This window comes from Schistocerca americana, chromosome 10 (genome assembly GCF_021461395.2).
Source record: "Schistocerca americana isolate TAMUIC-IGC-003095 chromosome 10, iqSchAmer2.1, whole genome shotgun sequence".
Taxonomy (NCBI): Eukaryota; Metazoa; Arthropoda; class Insecta; order Orthoptera; family Acrididae; genus Schistocerca; species Schistocerca americana.
The window spans coordinates 158,941,397-158,962,842 of record NC_060128.1 but is presented as its reverse complement, the minus strand read 5'-3'; the positions used below and the strand labels follow the sequence as shown (position 1 = coordinate 158,962,842).

The window sequence follows — 21,446 nt, the reverse complement described above, 5'->3', positions numbered from 1 at the left end:
AATCCTTAAAATCTAAGTAGTCCAATGGGTATGATAACATATCAATGAAGTTAATCAATGAGTGCTCATGCAAGTTGAGTTCTATCTTAAGTTATTTGTGTAAGCAATCAGTGGTACATTTCCAGACTGGCTAAAATATGCTGAAGTTAAGCCTCTTTACAAGAAAGGGGATAAAGAGATACCATCAAACTATTGACCAATTTTACTTTTGCCGGCTTTCTCAAAAATATTTGAAATGGCTGTGTTCAAGTGACTGAATAAGCATATGATGCAAATAATATATTTTCGAAGTCACAGTTTGGATTTCTTAAGGGTTCTGATCTAGAGAAAGCTATTTACACTTACAGTGAGAATGTACTTAATTCATTAGATGATAAATTAGAGGCTATTGGCATTTTCTGTGACCTGTCAAAAGCCTCTGACTGTGTGAACCACAGCATTCTCTTAGTGAATTGGAATATTATGGTGTCACTGGAAATGCTGTGAAATGGTTTGAGTCTTACCTATCTAACAGGAAACATAGGGTGACATTGTGAAATACCAGTGGAGTAAGCTGTCTGTCTTCATCTGACTGGGAATTAATTACATGTGGTGTTCCTCAAGGTTCCACTGCTTTTTCTTGTGTACATAATGACCTCTCATCTGTTACATAGCCAGACGCTAAGTTTGTTTTGTTTGTAGATGATACACACATTGCAATAAGTAGCAAGTCAAGTACAGATTTAGAAATAACTGCTAATCAAATTTTCACTGACATTAATAAGTGGTTTAAAGTTAATTCACTGTCATTAAACTTTGAGAAGACCCATTATATGCAGTTCAGAACCTGTAAGAGATTTCCTGCCGGCATGTGTATAACATATGAAGACATGCAGATCAGAGAGTTTGACAGTGTTAAATGTCTGGAATTACAACTCAACAATAAATTCAGTTGGGAAGGGTACACTACAGAATTGCTTAAGTGCCTAAACAAGTCTGTATTTGCAGTGAGAATGATGTCAGATGTAGGAGATATAAATATTAAAAAAACAACAACTTGCATACTTTGCTTACTTTCATTCTGTTATGTCATATGGGATCATATTCTGGGGCAACTCATCAAACTGAGCAAAAGTTGTTAGGGTGAAAAAGAGTGTGATAAGAATCATTTGTGGTGTAAATTCAAGAACATCATGTAGAAATCTGTTAAAGGAACTTTGTATTCTAACCACTGCTTCTCAGTATATTTATTCCTTAACGAAATTAGTGGCAAGTAATACATCTCTATTTCCAACCAGTAGCTCAAAACATACTATCAATACTAGGAATAAGAACAATCTACATAAAGACCTAAGATCACTTACCTTGGTCCTAAAAGGGGTCCGATATTCAGAAACACACATTTTCAATAAATTGCCATCAACCATTAAAAACTTGGTTTCAGATAAAGCACGGTTTAAACAGAGTTTGAAAGACCAATTGATAGGCAACTCCTCCTACTCCATAGATGCATATCATAACAGAGGCTGTTAAGCCAGCTCAAGTAAAAATATCTGTTAGATTTCAGTTTTGACAGCACTTGGTCACAACAGTCAAGATTAAGTATATCGTGTATGATAAATTTATTAATAGTGTATAACAATGTTTCATTCTAACAGCATGTTAATTCTGTAAATATGAGCTGTTCCAGTTTACCTATTTCGACACGCTCCTGACAAATGATCAGGGTAGTAAGTACTATAATCGAATGTTTTATGTTATACTTTCTGATATGTTCCACACCCATGAGAATCACCTCATTTTTTGGTTCTATGGAACTAAAACCGAATCTAATCTAACCTTGATGCAGCTCTCCACACTATTCCACCTAGTGTAAGCCTCTTCATCTCAAAGTAATTATTGCAGTCTACATCCTTCTAAGTCTGCTTACTGTATCCATCACTTGGTCTCCCTCAACGATTTTTATCCCCCATGCATCCCTCCAGTACTAAATTGGTGATGTCTTGATGCCTCAGAATGTATCCTACCAATCAATCCCCTCTTCTAGTCATGTTGTGCCACAAATTTCTCTTGTCCTCAATTCTGTTCAGTATCTCATTAGTTATGTGATCTACCCATCTAACCTTCAACATTCTTCTGTGCACATTTCAAAAGCTTCTATTCACATCTTGGCTAAGCTTATCATCACCCATGTCTCACTTCCATACATGATTACACTCCAAACACAAACTTTCAGAAAGGACTTCCTGGCACTTAAATCTATATTCGATGTTAACAGATTTCTCTTTTTCAGAAATGCTTTTTTTCAGAAAGGACTTCCTGGCACTTAAATCTATATTCGATGTTAACAGATTTCTCTTTTTCAGAAATGCTTTTTTGCCATTGCCAGTCTACATTTTATATCCTCTCTAGTTCGGCCATCATCAGTTATTTTGATTCACAAATAGCAAAACTCATCAACTTTAAGTGTCTCATTTCCTTATCTAATTCCCTCAACATCAACACATTTAATTCGACTACATTATCCTTGATTTGCTTTTGTTGAATTTCATCTTATATCCTTCTTTCAAGACGCTGTCTATTCTGTTTAACTGCTCTTCCAATTCCTTTGTTGTCTCTGACAAAATTACAATGTCATCGGCAAACCTCAAAGTTTTTATTTCTTCTCCCTGGACTTTTAATTCCTACTCCAAATTTTTCTTTGTTTCCATTACTGCTTGCTAAATATACAGATTGAATAACATTGTGGATAGACTGCAACCCTGTCTTATTCCATTCTTCACCAATGCTTTCATTTCATGCTCTTCAAGTCTTATAACTGCCATCTGGTTCCTGTACAAATTGTAAATAGCCTTTTTCTCCCTGTATTTCACCCATATCACCTTTAAAATTTGAGAGAGAATATTCCAGTCAACATTGTCAAAAGCTTCCTGTAAGTCTACAAATGTAATAAACATAGGTTTGCCTTTCCTTAACCTATATTCTAAGAGAAGTTATAGGGTCAGCATTGCCTTGTGTGTTCCTACATTTCTCCGGAATCCAAACTGATCTTCCCCGGGGTTGACTTCTACCAGTTTTTCCATTCTTCTGTAAAGGATTTGTGTTGGTATTTTGCAACGGTGACTTATTAAACTGATAGTTTGGTAATTTTCACACCTGTCAGCACCTGCTTTTTTGGATTTGGAATTATTATATTCTTCTTGAAGTCTGAGGGTATTTCTTGCTCACCAGATGGAAGTTTTTCATGGCTGGCTCTCCCAAGGCTCCAACAGAATGTTGTCAACTCCCAGGGCCTTGTTTCAACTAGTCTTTTAGTGCTTTGTCAAATCCTTCACGCAGTATCATATCTCCATTCTCATCTTAATCTATGTCCTCTTCAATTTCCATAATATTGTCCTCAAGTACATCTCCCATGTATATATCCTCTATCTACTTGTTCCACCTTTCTGGTTTCGCTTCTTTGCTTACGACTGGTTTTCCATCCGAGCTCTTGATATTCATACAGGTCTCTCTAATTTTCCTGTAGGCAGCATCTATCTTACCCCTATGCTTCTACTTCCTTACATTTGTCCTCTAGCCATTCTGGCGTAGCCATTTTGCTCTTCCTTTCAATCTCATTTTTTATACATTTGTATTCCTTTTTGCCTTTTTCAGGTACTGCATTTTTATGTTTTCTCCTTTCGTCAGTTAAATTCAATATTTCTTGTGTTACCCAAGGATTTCTACTAGCCATCATCTTTTTATCCACTTGATCCTCTGCTGCCTTCACTATTTCATCTCTGAGCTACCCATTCTTCTACTGTGTTCCATTTCCGTTTTTAAATTTTCTAGTGTACTGCCCGATTAAGGGCTCTGACATTCCACGATCTAATCTGTAGAATGCCAGTTTTTTCTAAGTAGTGCCTGCTGGGAGATCCAAATCAGGGACTATTTTACCTCCGGAATATTTTACCCAAGAGGATACCATACAGTAGTTGCATACCCTTGGGAAAAATTATGGCTGTAGTTTTCCTTTGATTTCAGCCATTCATAGTATCAGCACAGCAAGGCCCTTTGGTTGATGTTAAAAGGCCTGATCAATCAATCAATCGTGCAGACTGTCGGCTCTGCTCCTGCTGAAAAGGCTGCTGCCCTTCTTCAGGAACCACACATTTGTCTGGCCTTTCAACAGATACCACTCCATTGGGGCTGCACCTGCTGTATGGCTGAGACACACAAGCCTCCTCATCAACAGTCCAGTCCATGTTACCTGTAGTTTATGACTACAAAAAAAAAAAAAAAAAAAAAAAAAAACAAATAATGTACTGCTACATGTACTTTAGTTGGCAAAAGTAAAACATTTAAATTACATTCTCATTTACTGGATGTGATTATTGAGTTTATAAGAGAGAACAAGGCTCATTATGTTTCACATGCTACATATTTGCCTGCTGTGTCAGTACTTAGTAATTAAGGTGACATAGTGTGTATCTTAAATGGTATTTTTATAACTTAATGCATAGCAGGGTACCTAGGAAGTTAGGGAATCAGGCCACCTGTGTAAAACAAATATTCTAAGAATGAATGATACTGGATACCTCACACAGTCTTGAGCCACAGTGGTAGTGAGTACACCATCTTTTTGAAAACAATTGTTGGTTGCGTCTCCTAAATGTGACACAGCTGCAGCATTTCAACATAATTGATAGAAATATCGGTCAACCACAATGGTGGCTTCAAATGTACACAGCCTGTTGTAATGAAACTGCTGTACTACTGGCATATCAAAAGTTGTAAGTATGCCTTTTCCCTGTTCTGTGTTAGGTATAAAGTGTCAGATTTGTTTGTTTGTTAATCTGTTCACTACATGGCACATTTTCTTTACCAGTTGTTGCTGCTCATGGTATTCTGGGAGCATACACACAAAACATTTTGAATTTGTGAATCTTATAAGCCAGAAACTATTTAAAGCTATTATGACAGCAGGCACTGAGTGTACCATGGTTGTATGGTAATATGTTTTGAAACAACTACTAACCACTAAATTAGCAGTCTAAAGCTGATTAATAATTCTCACTGCAAAAGCAATGCAGCCATATAGTGATGAAAAAAATGTTCAAAGAAGTTTCCTGTCATTACTAATCATATTGTTTAAGAATAGGTCATCACTTTAGTGGTTGGTAGCTGCTTTAAAACATAAGTGAACTATACATCTATGGCACTTCCTTTAGATGTTATATAACATTAAAACTGCAAAGTATCTTTTGAAATGCCTATTATTACATGCCCAGATTCCATTTGAGGTGGGGGGGGGGTAGTTGTAGTTGGAAGAAAATGGTATATATCATCACAACAGAGACTCAGTATGTGGGCATATCTTAAGTGGGAGATTTGTGCCGGATATTAATTGCTAGAAAGTGAACCCACAATTGAAAGAGATTTATCTTCCTATCAGTATACACAATGACATCAATTTTCTTCTCTGTTTGATTGAAATGGTGCCTCAGTGGGCCAATCGATTCGCCCCATCAAGTAATCATTCCACTGATATATTATTTAATCACAATATACATTTAGTCAAATTCTTTAAATGAATCTGTGGTCATTATGAATTTTTGCAAATAATAACATGTAGATCACTTAAATATTTTTATATATATATAATAAATAGAATAATACAGGATGTCCACAATGAGACTCCAACATTTCAACTCATAAAATCTGAGTAAAAACACAATTTATTGACGAACAAATACAGGGAAATCATACAGCACCTCATCAAGTTTTCATACACAGGTGGACGGTTCAGTACAATTGAACATGGGCGCCACAGGTAGCGCGAAGAATATCAAGTCTATAATCGATTTCGGGCCATGTGTTGCGGAGCATCTGTTCTGTGACCGAGTTGATGACAATTCTTATGCGCTGTTTCAAGTCTTGCAGGTCCTTTACTGGTGTAGCGTGTACCCGGTCTTTCACATAACCCCACAAGAAAAAATTGAGAAGGGTTATGTCGGGCAAACGTGGCGACCAAGGAGTTGGACCTCCACGGCCAATCCATCGTTGCAGGAATGTGTCATTTAAAAATTTTCGGACATCAAGGCTCGAATGGGGTGGTGCACTGTCCTGTTGAAACATCATATTTTTTTTTTTTTTTTTTTTTTTTGTAGGGTTTAAGGGCGCTCAACTGCTGAGGTCATTAGCGCCCAGTCACTGGTGTTAGAGCACATGGAATCTGCTAAAACTCAAGGGGATGGGGGGACATCAGAAGGACCTGACAAAGATGCAGATAAAATAAGTAAAAGGGTTAAATGTCTTTGGACAAGCCAGTTAAAAGTTATAAAACGCAGAATACGAGCAGCTGCTCGAGCGTCATCAGCTAAAACATCCGGTAAAGTAGATGGCAGGGACAGGATAACACGAAATTGACTAAAACTGGGACACGAAAATAAAACATGGCGCACTGTTAATGCCTGACCACAAGGGCACTGCGGGGCTGCGTCACCGGAGAGCAGGTAGCGGTGGCTAAACCGGCAATGCCCAATCCGCAACCTGGTCAGAAGGACCTCCTCGCACCGAGATGATCGGGAGGATGTTGTCCAAGCAGTTGGGAGCGGTTTTACTGCCCGGAGCTTGTTTCCTTGGAGGGATGACCAAGCATCCCACCACAACGACACAAGCCTCTTACATACATCCCCACGAACGTCAGATGACGGGACACAATGGGAGGCTGGCCGAGGCAGGAGGACTGCAGCCTTGGCTGCAGCATCCGCAGCCTCATTCCCAGGCACTCCTACATGTCCGGGAACCCACAGAAAGCTGACAGAACCACCATTATCAGCGAAAGAATGGAGGGACTGCTGTATCCGTTGAATCAAGGGATGGACCGGATAGGGAGCTACAAGGCTCTGAAGAGCACTGAGTGAGTCAGAGCAGAGTACATACGATGAATGGCGGTGGCGGCGGGCATACTGAACGGCCTGATGGAGAGCAAAAAGCTCGGCCGTAGAGCTGGAACATTGGTCGAGGAGCCGGTATTTAAAGGTGGCGGCCCCGACGACAAAGGCACAGCCGACACCGTCGTCAGTTTTGGAGCCATCGGTGTAAATAAAGGTGTGACCGGCAAGTTGAGCACGAAGTTCGACAAACCGTGAGCAATACACTGCAGCCGGAGTACCCTCCTTCGGGAGTGAGCTGAGGTCGAGATAAATAGGGACCGGAGCCTGGAGTCAAGGTGGTGTCGGGCTCTCACCCTCTCTGACGGTGGTAGGGAGGGCAAAATCCAATTGTCGAAGCAGGCGACGGAAGCGGACTCCGGGGGGCAGCAGGGCAGACACATACAACCCGTACTGACGGTCGAGAGAATCGGCGAAGAAGGACTCGTAAGAGGGGTGGTCGGGCATAGACAACAGCCGGCAGGCATACCGACACAGCAGTACGTCGCGCCGGTAGGTCAATGGTAACTCGGCAGCTTCAGCATGAAGACTCTCGACAGGACTAGTGTAGAAGGCTCCAGTCGCAAGACGTATCCCCCGATGGTGGATGGAGTTGAGCCGGCGTAAGAGGGATGGCCGAGCGGACGAGTAGACGAAGCTCCCATAATCCAGATTCGATCGGACTATGGACCGATACAAGCGAAGCAGGACAGTGCAATCCGCTCCCCAAGATGAACTGCTAAGAACTCTGAGGACATTAAGGGAACGTGTACAACGGGCCGCCAAATAAGAGACATGTGGAGACTAACACAGTTTCCTGTCCAACGTGAGCCCTAGAAACTTAGTTGTGGAAACATCATATCTGGCTGCAGATCTGTTATCTGTGGCATGGCAAAATGTTCCAACATGTCCAGGTAGATGGCTCCATCCACAGACGGCTCCTGAAAGAAAAACGGCCCAACAATGTGATTTATCATCAAACCACACCACACATTAACTTTCGGAATGACTGCCGCACTTGTTTCACATGATGATCGCCGATCCCAGGCTTACCACCACCACGCCCTTTTGCAACACTCCCAGTAGCCAAAAACTGATCACACCACTTCTTTATAGTCTTCAACAACGGGGGCCCTTTGTTGTAAACTCGACGAAAGTTTCTTTGCAACTTGGGTTGCCGATTTTGTCTCTGCCTACCACCACACCACTTGTGCACGCTTCTTCATATCCTCCATTTTGCTAAAACAATTGACTGCAGCTCCACTATGGCCACTTGGCGTATCAAATCTGCACACCACAAACTTGTCGAGTTGCTCCTTCTGCCCCTTCAAGGTTCACAGGTCCACAATCTGAAATGAGAAAGATACAGGGTATTAAAATGTTGGGAGTCTCATTGTGGACACCCTGTACATTAAGTGAACCATATTACTTTACTGGGAAAAGAACCAGGTGCATTTTAGAAGGGCAGTTCTTAAAATAAAACAATCCCTGGTTCCGCAAGACACAACATTGTGACATTTTTGGTAAACTTTTGAAATAAAAATTCCAGTATCATAGCTAACAAAGTAGTGCTTTTCATTATTATTTGTCTGATATCTTGCACATACCACTTTTGGAGATCAGACATGGGCCTAGGAGTGTCACGGTTATTATAAATGAGTTGGTAACGGTGTTGATGGTTCTATTCCATACTCAGATATATATAATTAAACAGATGTAAAGTATCATCACTTCCCCAGTAACATTGTTCAATGATAACAACTGTTGCTTAATTCTGCTGATCAATTTGGTAGTCATGAGACAATGCTGGGAAACCCTATTTAAGTGACCTATCTTAAGAGAAAATCACACTGCAATTTATAAAAATTTTATCTGGACATCATCTATTGAAATATGCACACATTATTGACAACAATAGTATAAAAAAAACAGTTGAGTTGTAGGTGTGCCTCACACTATTCCATCACCGTTGGTGACTCGATGTGATGTGTGTTACAAAGTGTTGCTTTTAGGTGAATTCAGTGTCAAGCTAGTAATTTTTGTCAATTATTGGAAATTTTCCATAGATAATAATTGTATTCCTTCAATGTGAAGTGGAACACGTCACTGGTTTACAAATGTAACATACTTTCTCAGTGAAAAACATGGCAGTATGCTGACCATTTAAATGATTTGTTTTTTACACGTGTCTTAAGTTACTGAAACCTTTTTTCCAAATCACAATTTATGCACTGTCATAGTATTATACATACAGAACTCTGTCTAAAAAATATGAGTAGATGCCGAGCAAACAATATATCGGTTAATGTTTCAAATTACGTTTATTTTCTATTACATTTTCACATTACTGTGTAAGTGGTTAAAGATTTTTATGGCAGAATATCTCTTACCTTTTTTGTGCTACACTAAAGCTGGGTGATGAACAGTGCAAGTCACTTTTGCTTCTGGTTTTATATTTATAAATGTTGCTGATTTTTTTTACACACATCAAAAAATGTTTTGCATCACTCCGGTTCCCAGAGCTCATGAAGACAGACGCTGACTGTGGATACTGTATCAAGATCCAGTCCCCTTGACAGTTCAGAGATGTCACTAAACCCGCCCAAAGAGGTAAACAATTATGAATGAGCAATGCCTATTACACGGAGGGGCTCCGACAGCTGATCAGTTCCAGTCATTCTACCAGGAAGGAAGTACAAGGCTCGTTTTGTCTGTAGTTCAACCACGCCTAGACGGCCAATACCCCGGTTCAATCACAGCCGCATTGTTACTTTGTGTCAGAAAGAGCTCTCAACAATGGAAGTGTCCAGGCATCTCGGAGTGAACCAAAGCGATGTTATTCGGACATGGAGGAGATAAAGAGAGGCAGGAACTGTCGGTGACATGCCTCACTCAGGCTGCCCAAGAGCTACCTACTACTGCAGTAGATGACTGCTACCTACGGATTATGACTTGGAGGAACCCTGACAACAATGCCACCATGTTGAATAATGTTTTTTGTGCAGCCACAGAATGTTGTGTTAGGACTCATACTGTGCGCAGTAGGCTGCATGATGCGCAACTTCACTCCCGATGTCCATGGCAAGGTCCATCTTTGCAACCACGAGATAATGCAGCGCAGTACATATAGGCCCAACGACATGACGAATGGACTGCTCAGGATTGGCATCACATTCTCTTCACCGATTAGTGTCGCATATGCCTTCGACCACACAATTGTCGGAGACGTGTTTGGAGGCAACCCGGTCAGGCTGATGCCTTAGACACACTGTCCAGCGAGTGCAGCAAGGTGGAGGTTGCCTGATGCTTTGGGGGGGCATTATGTGGGGCTGACGGACACTGCTGTTGGTCATGTTTGTTTTGCTTTGCTTTAGGGCGCAAAAAATAACTGAAGTCATAAGTGCCCAAGTCAAAACCATAGAACACGAACACAGAGAAGAGTTAAATGACTATACGTCAGTCCCAGTGGACAGAATAGGAGACAGCTAAAAACAGGCATGTGGAAAAAGGGCTAAAAGAAACACCATGAAGAAATGGGAGTTTCAGAACCAAAAATTAAATGGCCTAAGCCATATGGTTTCGGCGGATAAAAAGTAAAACACTGTCGACAGGCCGTGTGCCATTCGCTAAAACGGCCGATAAATCAGACGGCAAACCCAATTGGAATGTAAATGGTTAAAAAAAAGGGCCATTCCAGCAGGAAGTGGCGGACAATTAAAATTTGGGTATAATGTGTACAAAGTGGTGCGGTAGAGCCTTTTAGCAAATGACGATGACTAAAAAGGCAGTGACCAATACGCAGCCAAGTTAAAATAATCTCCTCCTGGCGGGAGGGCCGAGAGGAGATGGTCCAAGGCACTGGAAGGGGCTTAATGAGCCGAAGCTTACTCCCGTGCTGTTGGTCACGGAAGGCGCCATATCGGCTGTACGATATGTGAATGCCATCCTCCGACCGACAGTGCAACCATGTTGGCAGCACACTGGCGAGGAATTCGTCTTCATGGATGACAATTCGCACCCCCATCGTGCAAATCTTGTGAATGACTTCCTTCAGGAACAACATGGCTCAACTAGAGTGGCCAGCATGTTCTCCAGACATGAACCCTATCGAAAATGCCTGGGATAGATTGAAAAGGGCTGTTTATGGACAATGTGACCCACCAACCACTCTGAGAGATCTACGTTGAATCGCCATTGAGGACTGGGACAATCTGGACCAACAGTGCCTTGCTGAACTTGCGGATAGTATGCCACGATGAATACAGGATGCATAAATGCAAGAGGACATGCTACTGGGTATTAGAGGCACCAGTGTGTGCAGCGATCTTTACCAGCACCTCTGAAGGTCTCACTGTATGCAATGTGTGGTATGAGCAATAAAAAGGGCAGAAATGATGTTTATGTTGATCTCTATTCCAATTTTCTGTACAGGTTGCGGAACTCTCGGAACAGAGGTGATGCAAAACTTTGTTTGATGGGCGTATTATGGTTGGTTGTTGAAAGCAAAATTCATAGAGTGTAAATGAAGTGAGAGGTTGTAATCAGTCATCCCAACTGCTTAAGAATGCCACCTACAAGAGATCATGGTTCTGCTTGTTTCATGCAATGAACACTTTCTTTCTAAATGAAGTGTTGTCCCAGAACATGATGCTACATGACATTACTGAGTAAAAATAGGAAAAGTGAACACACATTTGAGATTTTCATGTCTTAAGTCTGCTATCATTCATAATACAAAAGTTGTATATCTTAGGCTTTCAAGAAAAACTACAGGATGTAACTTTTTGTTTAGGTTCTTAACAATATCAATGTCAAAGAATTTAGAATATAGTTTCATTTATTGATCTGATGAACTATATATATATATATATATATATATATATATATATATATATATATATATATATGATATGATTATAATAGAGGGAAACATTCCACGTAGGAAAAATATATCTAAAAACAAAGATGATGTGACTTACCAAATGAAAGTGCTGGCAGGTCGACAGACACACAAACAAACACAAACATACACACAAAATTCAAGCTTTCGCAACAAACTGTTGCCTCATCAGGAAAGAGGGAAGGAGAGGGAAAGACGAAAGGATGTGGGTTTTAAGGGAGAGGGTAAGGAGTCATTCCAATCCCAGGAGCGGAAAGACTTACCTTGGGGAGGAAGAAGGACGGGTATACACTCGCACACACACACATATGTCTGCTTGTGTCTGTATATGTGTGGATGGATATGTGTGTGTGTGCGCGAGTGTATACCCGTCCTTTTTTCCCCCTAAGGTAAGTCTTTCCGCTCCCGGGATTGGAATGACTCCTTACCCTCTCCCTTAAAACCCACATCCTTTCGTCTTTCCCTCTCCTTCCCTCTTTCCTGACGAGGCAACAGTTTGTTGCGAAAGCTTGAATTTTGTGTGTATGTTTGTGTGTCTGTCGACCTGCCAGCACTTTCATTTGGTAAGTCACATTATATATATATATACTCTTACAATACTCAATTGCATGTAATGTATTGTTTAGTTCAGTTGCACTACATTTACAAAGAACCAGAAAAAAATTCCAATAAAACTTTATTAGTTTGTTCATTTGGGTTGATTGTAATACTAGCACTACAGCAAAGAGAAATAGTTCTGCTTCTTATACCATTTATGTATAAACAAGTCAAGAGTGGACCCAATAACTGGTAGTAATTAGTCACGAGTCTTAAGATTCTGTTTTGTTGTGTATACTTCCCAAGTTTTTTGATGACACACACAGCATTCTTTTAATGAGACATGATGAAAGCACATTCCTAGCAGGGCAGAATTCACGACATCTCAGACCATTTGATGACTAACAGGCAGGGATATCCATATTTTGACCTTGGCTTACACATGATGGTATCTAATGCCGTGTCACGAGTCTTATATGAGGCCAGGCACACATCTTTTTGCAAGCATGCACACAGAATTCAGTTTGAGATAGCCACTAGCCACCACGCCAATGCCATTGCTTTCCAGCTGGTGAGGGGTCCCTCCAGTGGAAGGTGGATAGCAACTACTTATCTACAAAAAAGTCCGAGATTCTATTTCATCATTGTTCACTGTTGAAATAGTAGAAGTACTAACGCAGATGTTGCCATGCACCTCCTGTGAGATGAAAGACTAATTATTCCTTTTTTATTTGTTATACTGAAATGTGAACCACTGGAAATGCAGAGAAGAAAAAAATGAGCAGCATTTAACATGTATTGCTGTCGGAGAATTAAAATTAAGTCAGCATGTAAAATACAAAATGAAGAAGTGCTATAAACAATAGGCAAGGAAAGAACTCTGTAGAATAACATTACCAGAAGAAGGGGCAGGTTAGTGGGGCATCTGCTACAGCAACAAAGAATTGTTTATCTAACATTAGAAGATGCAGTAGGGGGGGGGGGGGGGGGGGATGGTGCAGGCAGGCAAAGACTAGGATAGCTTGCCTTCCTCGAGAAAAAAATCAAACTCAATGTTTTTTTTTTGTTAAATGGTAAAGTATGTCTCAACCAGTTCCAAAATGGAAAGACAGATGGAGAGTTACCAGCACTGGGGAAGGTAACAAACCATTTGCAGTTGTTGCTGTTGTCCAAGATGGTGCGAAATCTGATAAACGGAAATTTCCTTCAATTGCTGAAGAAGTTAAGATAACAAAAGCTCTTGCATGCAGTTTTACACGAGACTGTCTTCAAAATGCCAACAAAAAAACTAAATAAAACATATAAAGAAGGTATAGGACATGTTCACTAACAGAACTGCTTTTGAGTTTCTTAATATCACAATAACTGGAGGTTAATATATAGAGAGCAGGACGGACAAAGAAACAGATAAGAGTACTGTCAAGAAGTTCTCTGCCAGCTCTGTGATGCAGTCTAGCACAAAAGACCAGTTCTCTTGAAGACGAAAAGCTGTCATTTTATTCATGCCAATATCCCTGCTCATTCACAGTGCTTGATTTAGACTTTCTTGGCTAAAAATAGAAATTAAGTTGTTTATAAAGGTTCACTCTTCTCCTTATATGGTTTCTTGTAACTTCGGGTCGTATTTGATATTAAAGACGGCACTAAACCATCCATCTTGAAACTAGAGATGTGCAATGTGATCTCAGAGCTGCAGGGCCTACTTTGAAGGGTATTAGAATCCCAAACCTGTCAGAAATGTGGTACATAACTTCTCGACCAAAGATCAGACACTCTTTAGATTGCCTTTATGGAAGTTGAGTATAATTTCCATCCATATCCAGTGGGAACAGCAGACTATAAGGTCGCCTTATGGTCATTATTACGTGGTACCATACACACTTCACCCAACACGGCATATGCATTTATAAGGCCCCATCAAGGTGACTGGTGGCTCGAAAACAATAAGCATTATTCCTCTCCTTTGTCTTACATCAGCAGAATGGTGTGTCCTGTCTCAGTAGGAGGGTGCTCTCATAAAGATATATATTTTTCATTGTCCTGGCACTATAGAGGTTTACTACTACTACTACATTTACAACATAAATGTTCATGTGATTAAAGCGTTATTATTGTTACACAAATCTCTCTTGTAGCCTTTTTCAAACGTGACAACTATTTTAGTTTATGAACTTTTCACACCATACGAAATAGTCATGTTATTACAACATGATCCAAACCCCCCCCCCCCCCCCCCCCACACATTTCTCTTGTACTCATATTCTTGTTTGTCTATGCAGGGTGATTTCACATATCAAGAGCTCAGTTTTAAAGGTCCATTACATAAAGGACTGGATAACGAACAATATTCTATACAAGTTGTCAGCTTTGACCACTGATAGAGTAAACATGGGACAAAATCTGCAAACAACACAACTAAACTTGATATCAGTGGTGATATTTTTAAACAGGCTAAGCACTTTTCTTTTGCTTTCACATTTGTAGGCTTCACCAACTAACAAAAAAAGTGAAAATACTCATCCCAAGGATGATGTCACAGAAGCCATGAACATTACATCAGTGGTTTAAGTCGACAACTTTTACCAAATATTCCTATGGACTCAAAGGACTGATGACGTTAATGATGATTACGACTTAAAATACTTTTCATAGAAGACTTTTTGTTTACATGCTTTTACAGTGGTGGAAGGCAAAGGAAAGTAATATGTAGGAATACAAATTTCAAGTCGACTTAATCTGTTGAAAGAAAACTTATCTTTATTTAAACATTCATGTTGTCAACATAGACACACATACTGTATCTGAAAATAATGGTTTCCTGTAACTAAATGCTGCCTGAAGACTGTCAATTCTATTTGTGCATATGGCACATTCAAACAGGTATTTCATCGAACAAAATGGGATGCAGAAAAGGCACCACCAGGAACAAAGTTTTCAACTTAATCTGTGTTTGGAACAAAATAAAAATGTTATTGCTTGACTAACACTGTAGTCAATAAACTTCAGAATAATGCTTTTCTACAGAAAAATTCTTTTCTACGTTGCCTACTTTTTTAGTTCGGTTGGCACAATATGTCTCTACAGTAAGTGAGCTGTTCAATTTCAAGCTGTTTGCTGTAGAAAGACACATCAAAATTCCTCACTACTGTGGAGTAAAGCATCAACTCACAAAAAATGAGCTGAATGCACAAAAAAATCTAAAATAAGTGACCTCCAAAATGTTACCTGCATAACCATCTGGTGGTTTTTTTTATGAATAAAAAAGTGTTTTCTTTTGCATTAACGGGTTCCATTTTCCCCACTGAGTAGAACAGGTAAATATGAATATCTCTATTACTTTACAAATAAAGGAAGCTATTCAAAGTCCTACCAAAAAGGCAAGAACTATGGCACATTTTTGGTTGCAATACACTTTTGTGATATAAACCAACTGAAACAGTGTAAATAAAGAGTTGATAAGGAAGAATCGTCTCTATTACAATGAAGTAGTGGCTGCTTGGATACGGCAATAATTTGCATGTAATACACAGCTCAGATTTATTTTGTCATGCTGTCACTCGTATTGAGTGTGCCTGCAGTGAATAGTAGTACAGCTACTACTGAACTACATAATTCAAGCTTATGCAAAGTGGTCACAAAGATAAAAAGATGTGTGTGTATAAAAAAAGGCAGATTTTACAGTGTGTACACCTGTTGCAACTCCATACCAGCAAAACGGAGGAGAAATATTTATCATGTGAGCAGTAAACGATGTAACTATGACATGACTTAACAAGGAAGATGTACCAGCTCTTATCATTATTGACAACAACGATTTAAATTCTAACCGTGGGTATACGAAAGTTTTCGTGCCTCAATAAACATTTAAACACACGCAATTACTCGAGTCACCAGTGTATTTTCTTTTTTCGTTCTTACTATTGACCTTCTACAATTACAAGAGAACCAAGCCATGCACATTTCAACGCCTTCGTCATAGAGGTTGTCACATGTTAAAAACCAGCTGTTAGTTACAACTACCTGGCTGAAAGATGGGGAGGGTTCCATTTCTGTGGGATCATAAATCGCCGAATACGTTTCATAGACTACTACTGTCACGTACGCCCTACTCGTCCGACATTCTTCCAACGTTTGTAATTAAGGGATGATACTGCTAGTATATGCCTCTACGACATACAAAACATCACTTTTATTCATACCTCTCACGATGTTTAAATACGAGTCAAATGTTAAAGCATAGCTGATGCATGCTGTTTGTGTTGCACTATGAAAAACGGGTAGTGTGAAGATCAACCTATAACTATCTGACTCAGAACCAATAGTACATACATGTCCTTACTTCTGGCGACTTGTAAGACAACAGTGATTACGTCGCAATAATAGACGGAACCACATATTCCATTCCTATTGCAGAAAACGTGTCCCATTACTGCTGAAAAACACACCAAACTTTATCAACGGCGCCATCTTCAACCTTAACGCTGCACGACACTCGTTTGTTGCTTCCCAGCACTAGCTTTCCCATTCAGTGTTTTTTTTTTTCTTTTCTCGACAGAGGTGAGGCAGTCTCGCCGGCGCGTCCTTACAGTTGCTGCTATGGCGTGTGCAGGGTCGGGAAGGTTTCGTGCTAATGTGGAGAAACTAATAAACAGCATCCAGCAAGTCCGAAGAAAATCGTCGGCACATTCGAGATTTCGAAACCTGTTCAGCCTGCAGAGTTCTGGTTACTGCTCCGAAAGCGGAAAGGTCAGTCTAGGTGTAATAAAATCTTGATTTGGTTATTACTGCAGCTTCGCAGCCGTTATACAACGTAATGTATTTTTGTACCACTCCCCTTCGTATCGACTATCGCTTATATAATTTTTTTACGGAGTCAAATATGGAAAATGAAACGTTGTTTACATTTGTCTCGCATACTAGTTCCTACAGAATGTTGACTAACAAAATATCATACTTTAGTTTCGCCGATTGTGTACATATTTGTGTTACAAACTAGCTTGGTTATAACGCTGTTCACTCCCAAGATGCCAGTAACACAATCATTACGAACAACGGACAAGTTAGCATGTGGCATTTAGTATGTAACTAAAGAATATAAAGCGTCTTCATTTAAGAAAGCTGTGTCTGTGTGAAAATAACAATTCGAACCCATTGATTACTGCAAGCTACTTCGCGGTTCAGAAGGGGGCGGAGTTACATAACCCATTCGTTCTAGCAGACGACGCACGTTCAACTCACCCGTTTTTCGTCGCGTGTAAGATTTGCTAGCTGCGTTGTTAAGCTGGACATTACACTCGTACGCTCATTATAAAGAGAAAAAATAAATAGACATTAACAAGCTGTTGATTGAACATACACACACAAAGTTAACAGCGATTTGTCTTGCTTAGCAGCAAGCTTTTGCGCATGCGCAGATTGCAGAGTAGCGCTCAGCTGTCTTCCAAGCGGGAAATATGATCGCACCAGCGTTAAGTTGCGTAATTGATAACAATTGCAGATCATACAGTTCCATTGTAAAGCACTTAGCGTCATCTGTTTTAAATTTTCGCGTCTGATTTGTTCTCTAACCACCCGTCACACATCTGTACGTTGAGCATTAACATACACTGACAATATTGTTATTGTGATAATTCTGTGTATGTACCAATGAGCTCGGAGATATTTTGGACTGTGGTGCTGTTTTAGGTAAAAGCTTCTCAATTTATTTGATTAATACTTGCAAAAGATAATCACTACACAGGGATATTGGTATAGGTATCTTCCGAACTCTTCTCGTCCTTGCTCCGATGGGAAATAGACTTGACTCCACATTATTTTCACAAGGCAAAATATCATTGTGTTCACTAATTATTATAAACATCCAAAATGAGAAAGCACACAGTATTACGTGCCCTTCTTCGCGTCACCATATTAGTAAGTTAATTTGATTTACAGCAAACGAAATTAATTTGTCTTTGGTGTTTGGCAGAACATGATAATACGAACAAAAAAATGAAACTATTTATTTATTGTACATAAGTTTTTTTAACAAATTATTAGCTTTTTGGTTTCTAAGTTGTAGCAATTATTCTATTGTTTGTATTGAATCTCTGAACAAACAGCAATTTTTTCAGTATTTTTTCACCTTTCCCGGCCCACTCGTCGTGTAAACTTTTGTCCAAATATAGTCCAGCTCTCGATATGCTAATAACGAACAAAGCCTTACCGGTTAGAGAAAGAAAACTCGTGAGTGAGTTTGAGACAAAGTTGTTTTCCGCTTTTAATATGTACACAGTCCTCACTTGTCGTACTGATTAAAAATACTGTTTTTGAAGCGACATAAATTGTTGCTCTTTCGGTTTTTCGTTGACGTGCTTCATTAAATTAGGAAATCGATTAAACATTCTTTGTAACGCAACCAACCGTAGTTCAGTATCAAATTCCCACTGCCATTTCTGTTTGCATCGCTTGCTTCTTGCTTCAGTGAGCCAGTGCTCCTCTGTACTCAGGGATCTTCTCGTTCTAAGGCTGACCGTTTATGGGTTATTCTACGTAATACTCTTTTTTGTGGTCGTTGTCTTCTCATCACTTTTGTCAGCGCCATTCTAGGATTTTTTATGTACCAATCCTGAAAAGTCCACTTTATTACTTCGGGCCCCATGTTGATTAGATTATCGTAACACAAGTTTTTTAGACCTAAACGTTGAGATGTAGCTCAATTTCTCAATATTCTTACTGCACAATTTTTGTAACACGCTATTTTTATTGTCATGTTTGTGTGATTACTGTACGTCATTTTACTTGCGTTTCGACTTTCGTATTGTATCAGAAGATTACTGTACCGTAATAATACCCCAAATCACATGATATGGGGTAATACTGCCTTATCACAAATTTAGGATTTTATTTGATTTGCCAGACACGTTCAGGGGTGCTGCTGAGGATAAAGCACAGACATCGTGTTCAGAAGAAGCAGGATTCGAAGTCCCGGCGAGTCTTCGTGCTTTACATTATTTTTTGTGCCCCTGAATCACTTGAAATGAATGGTGGATTTGTTTTTTTTTTTTTAGCAGGCTGCTACCGATTTCTTAAAACGATCCGTTTCTAGTGTGCTCTCTCGGTGTCTGCGGGAGTTTGAATTCACTATCGTTCAGTTTCCTTGTTTCACACTTTTGAAGCAACAAAAATGCGTGGTTTGCTCTACTTTTCTTTATCGTACCTTGCCCTACTACTGTCCATGTATTACGTGTGTGTGTGTGTGTGTGTGTGTGTGTGTGTGTGTGTGTGTGTGTGTGTGTGTGTGAGAGAGAGAGAGAGAGAGAGAGGGAGAGAGAGAGAGAGAGAGGAGAAGAAGAAGAAGAAGAGAACCACCTCCCCACCCCAACATAAACCCTCATTTTCTCTCTTTCACTGTTGCATTCCGCCGTCATCAACAGTCTCGACAGGCTTTTCGTACACAAGACTTTTTACATGAAGCCACCAAAAGAAATGCAGTGGGATGAGATCAGGTGAACTTGCTGGCCATGAAATGGGACATCCTTTGCCTGTACACTTCCTGTACACTTTTCAGGGAATTTCCGATCCAGGTGTTCACGAAGCCTCAGTCCAAAGTGAGGTGGGTCTCTACCATCTTGAAACCACATCCGTTGACGAATAACAAGTGGGACGTGTTCTTGGAACTTGTGTAGTATGTCTCCGATAAATACTATGTACACATGTGTATGTAAGAGGGGAGGAGGAAGAAACGGGCCTCGTGCGTAATCATTGACTATTCCGGGCCACATGTTGATTGATAAACTGTGTTGATGGCTCTTCACAACTGTAGCATGTTGATGCTCACCGACTATTTCGCATTCCGTCTCTGGTGGAACGGGGCTCATCCGCGAAAAGTACATACGCAGGGAAGTGAGGATCGACTGTGAGGCATTGCAAGAATCATTGGCTGAACGCGACACGAGGTGCGAAGTCAGCAGGAGTCAAAGCACGCACTTCCTGCGAATGGTGGGGATGTAGTTGCATTTCCCGTGATACCACACAGTACTCTGCGAACATTTATTTCACGTGCAACTGATAAGAGTGCTGATTTCAGGCGTCTCGTGAAACGAAACGAGCAAATCGAGAGTCCGTATAATTCGTCGTCGTCCTCGGTCGTTGTACTGCGGTACCAATTGCCTTGTTTCACGTAATCGTTGGAATAATCTTGGAAACATGATGTGAGACGGATGTATTCTATGCGGATATTTTGTCCTGTACAACCTTTCCGCTTCTCTGCTGCTTCCATCAACAGCTACAACTCCATTTTGTTAGGACTGATCGACTGTAGTACTTCAACTTGTAGACACAGACTGCAGTCTATTACAGTACGGACATGCACACAAGGATCTACATTAGATTAGTTGAGCTATTTTCGCTACCCTTACACCTAATTGGTTCCTCAGTTAATCTGGCCCCAACAAGTACAGAAGCCATAGTGCAGTGAAATGCAATTCGCAAGGGCACCGTACGAACGTCCCCCCACCGCTTTGATTCACGTTGAGAAGTTGTGTGTGGCATGACCACGACTTCAACGTATGTAAACAGGAAGACGTAACTTTAACTGTTTTCGATAAAATCTAGTTTGAAAATTTTTAGCGAGATTATATACTTTGAATGGTTACTAGTGTCCAAGGAGTCCGGAGCCGAACGAGTAGGCACATAGTTTCATACGCATAGCAATCAGGTCGATGCAGTATCTCATAGCAATCAGGTCGATGCAGTATCTCTTGATTTCCGAAAAGCACTTGACTCAGTACCGCATCTGCGCTTACTGTCTCAAGTTGTGTCGTCGTATCAAGTGAAATTTGTGACTGGATTGAGTACCTATTGGAAGGCAGGACACAGTGTGTTATCTTGGATGGAGGATGAACGTCAGATGTAGAAGTAACTTCGGGTGTGCCCCAGAGAAGTGTGTTGGGACGCTTGTTGTCATATTGTATATTAATGACATCGCAGATAATAGTAACACCAGGCTTTTTGCAGGCGATGCAGTTGTCTTTAATGAAGTACTATCGCCGGCCGCGGTGGCCGTGCGGTTCTAGGCGCTCCAGTCCGGAGCCGCGCTGCTGCTACGGTCGCAGGTTCGAATCCTGCCTCGGGCA

The 21,446-nt window shown here is 40.4% G+C and overlaps 1 protein-coding gene across 1 annotated transcript in view; it reads left to right on the top strand.

The window, feature by feature from the left end:
• The first annotated feature begins 16,863 nt into the window (after nucleotides 1-16,863).
• LOC124552582 (all trans-polyprenyl-diphosphate synthase PDSS1) overlaps nucleotides 16,864-21,446 on the top strand; it is a 737,622-nt gene continuing 733,039 nt past the window's right edge. Inside the window, exon 1 of the mRNA XM_047126903.1 lies at nucleotides 16,864-17,076. Coding sequence (XP_046982859.1) covers nucleotides 16,927-17,076 — 150 coding nt within the window. The 5' untranslated portion in view covers nucleotides 16,864-16,926. The remainder of the gene's footprint in view (nucleotides 17,077-21,446) is intronic.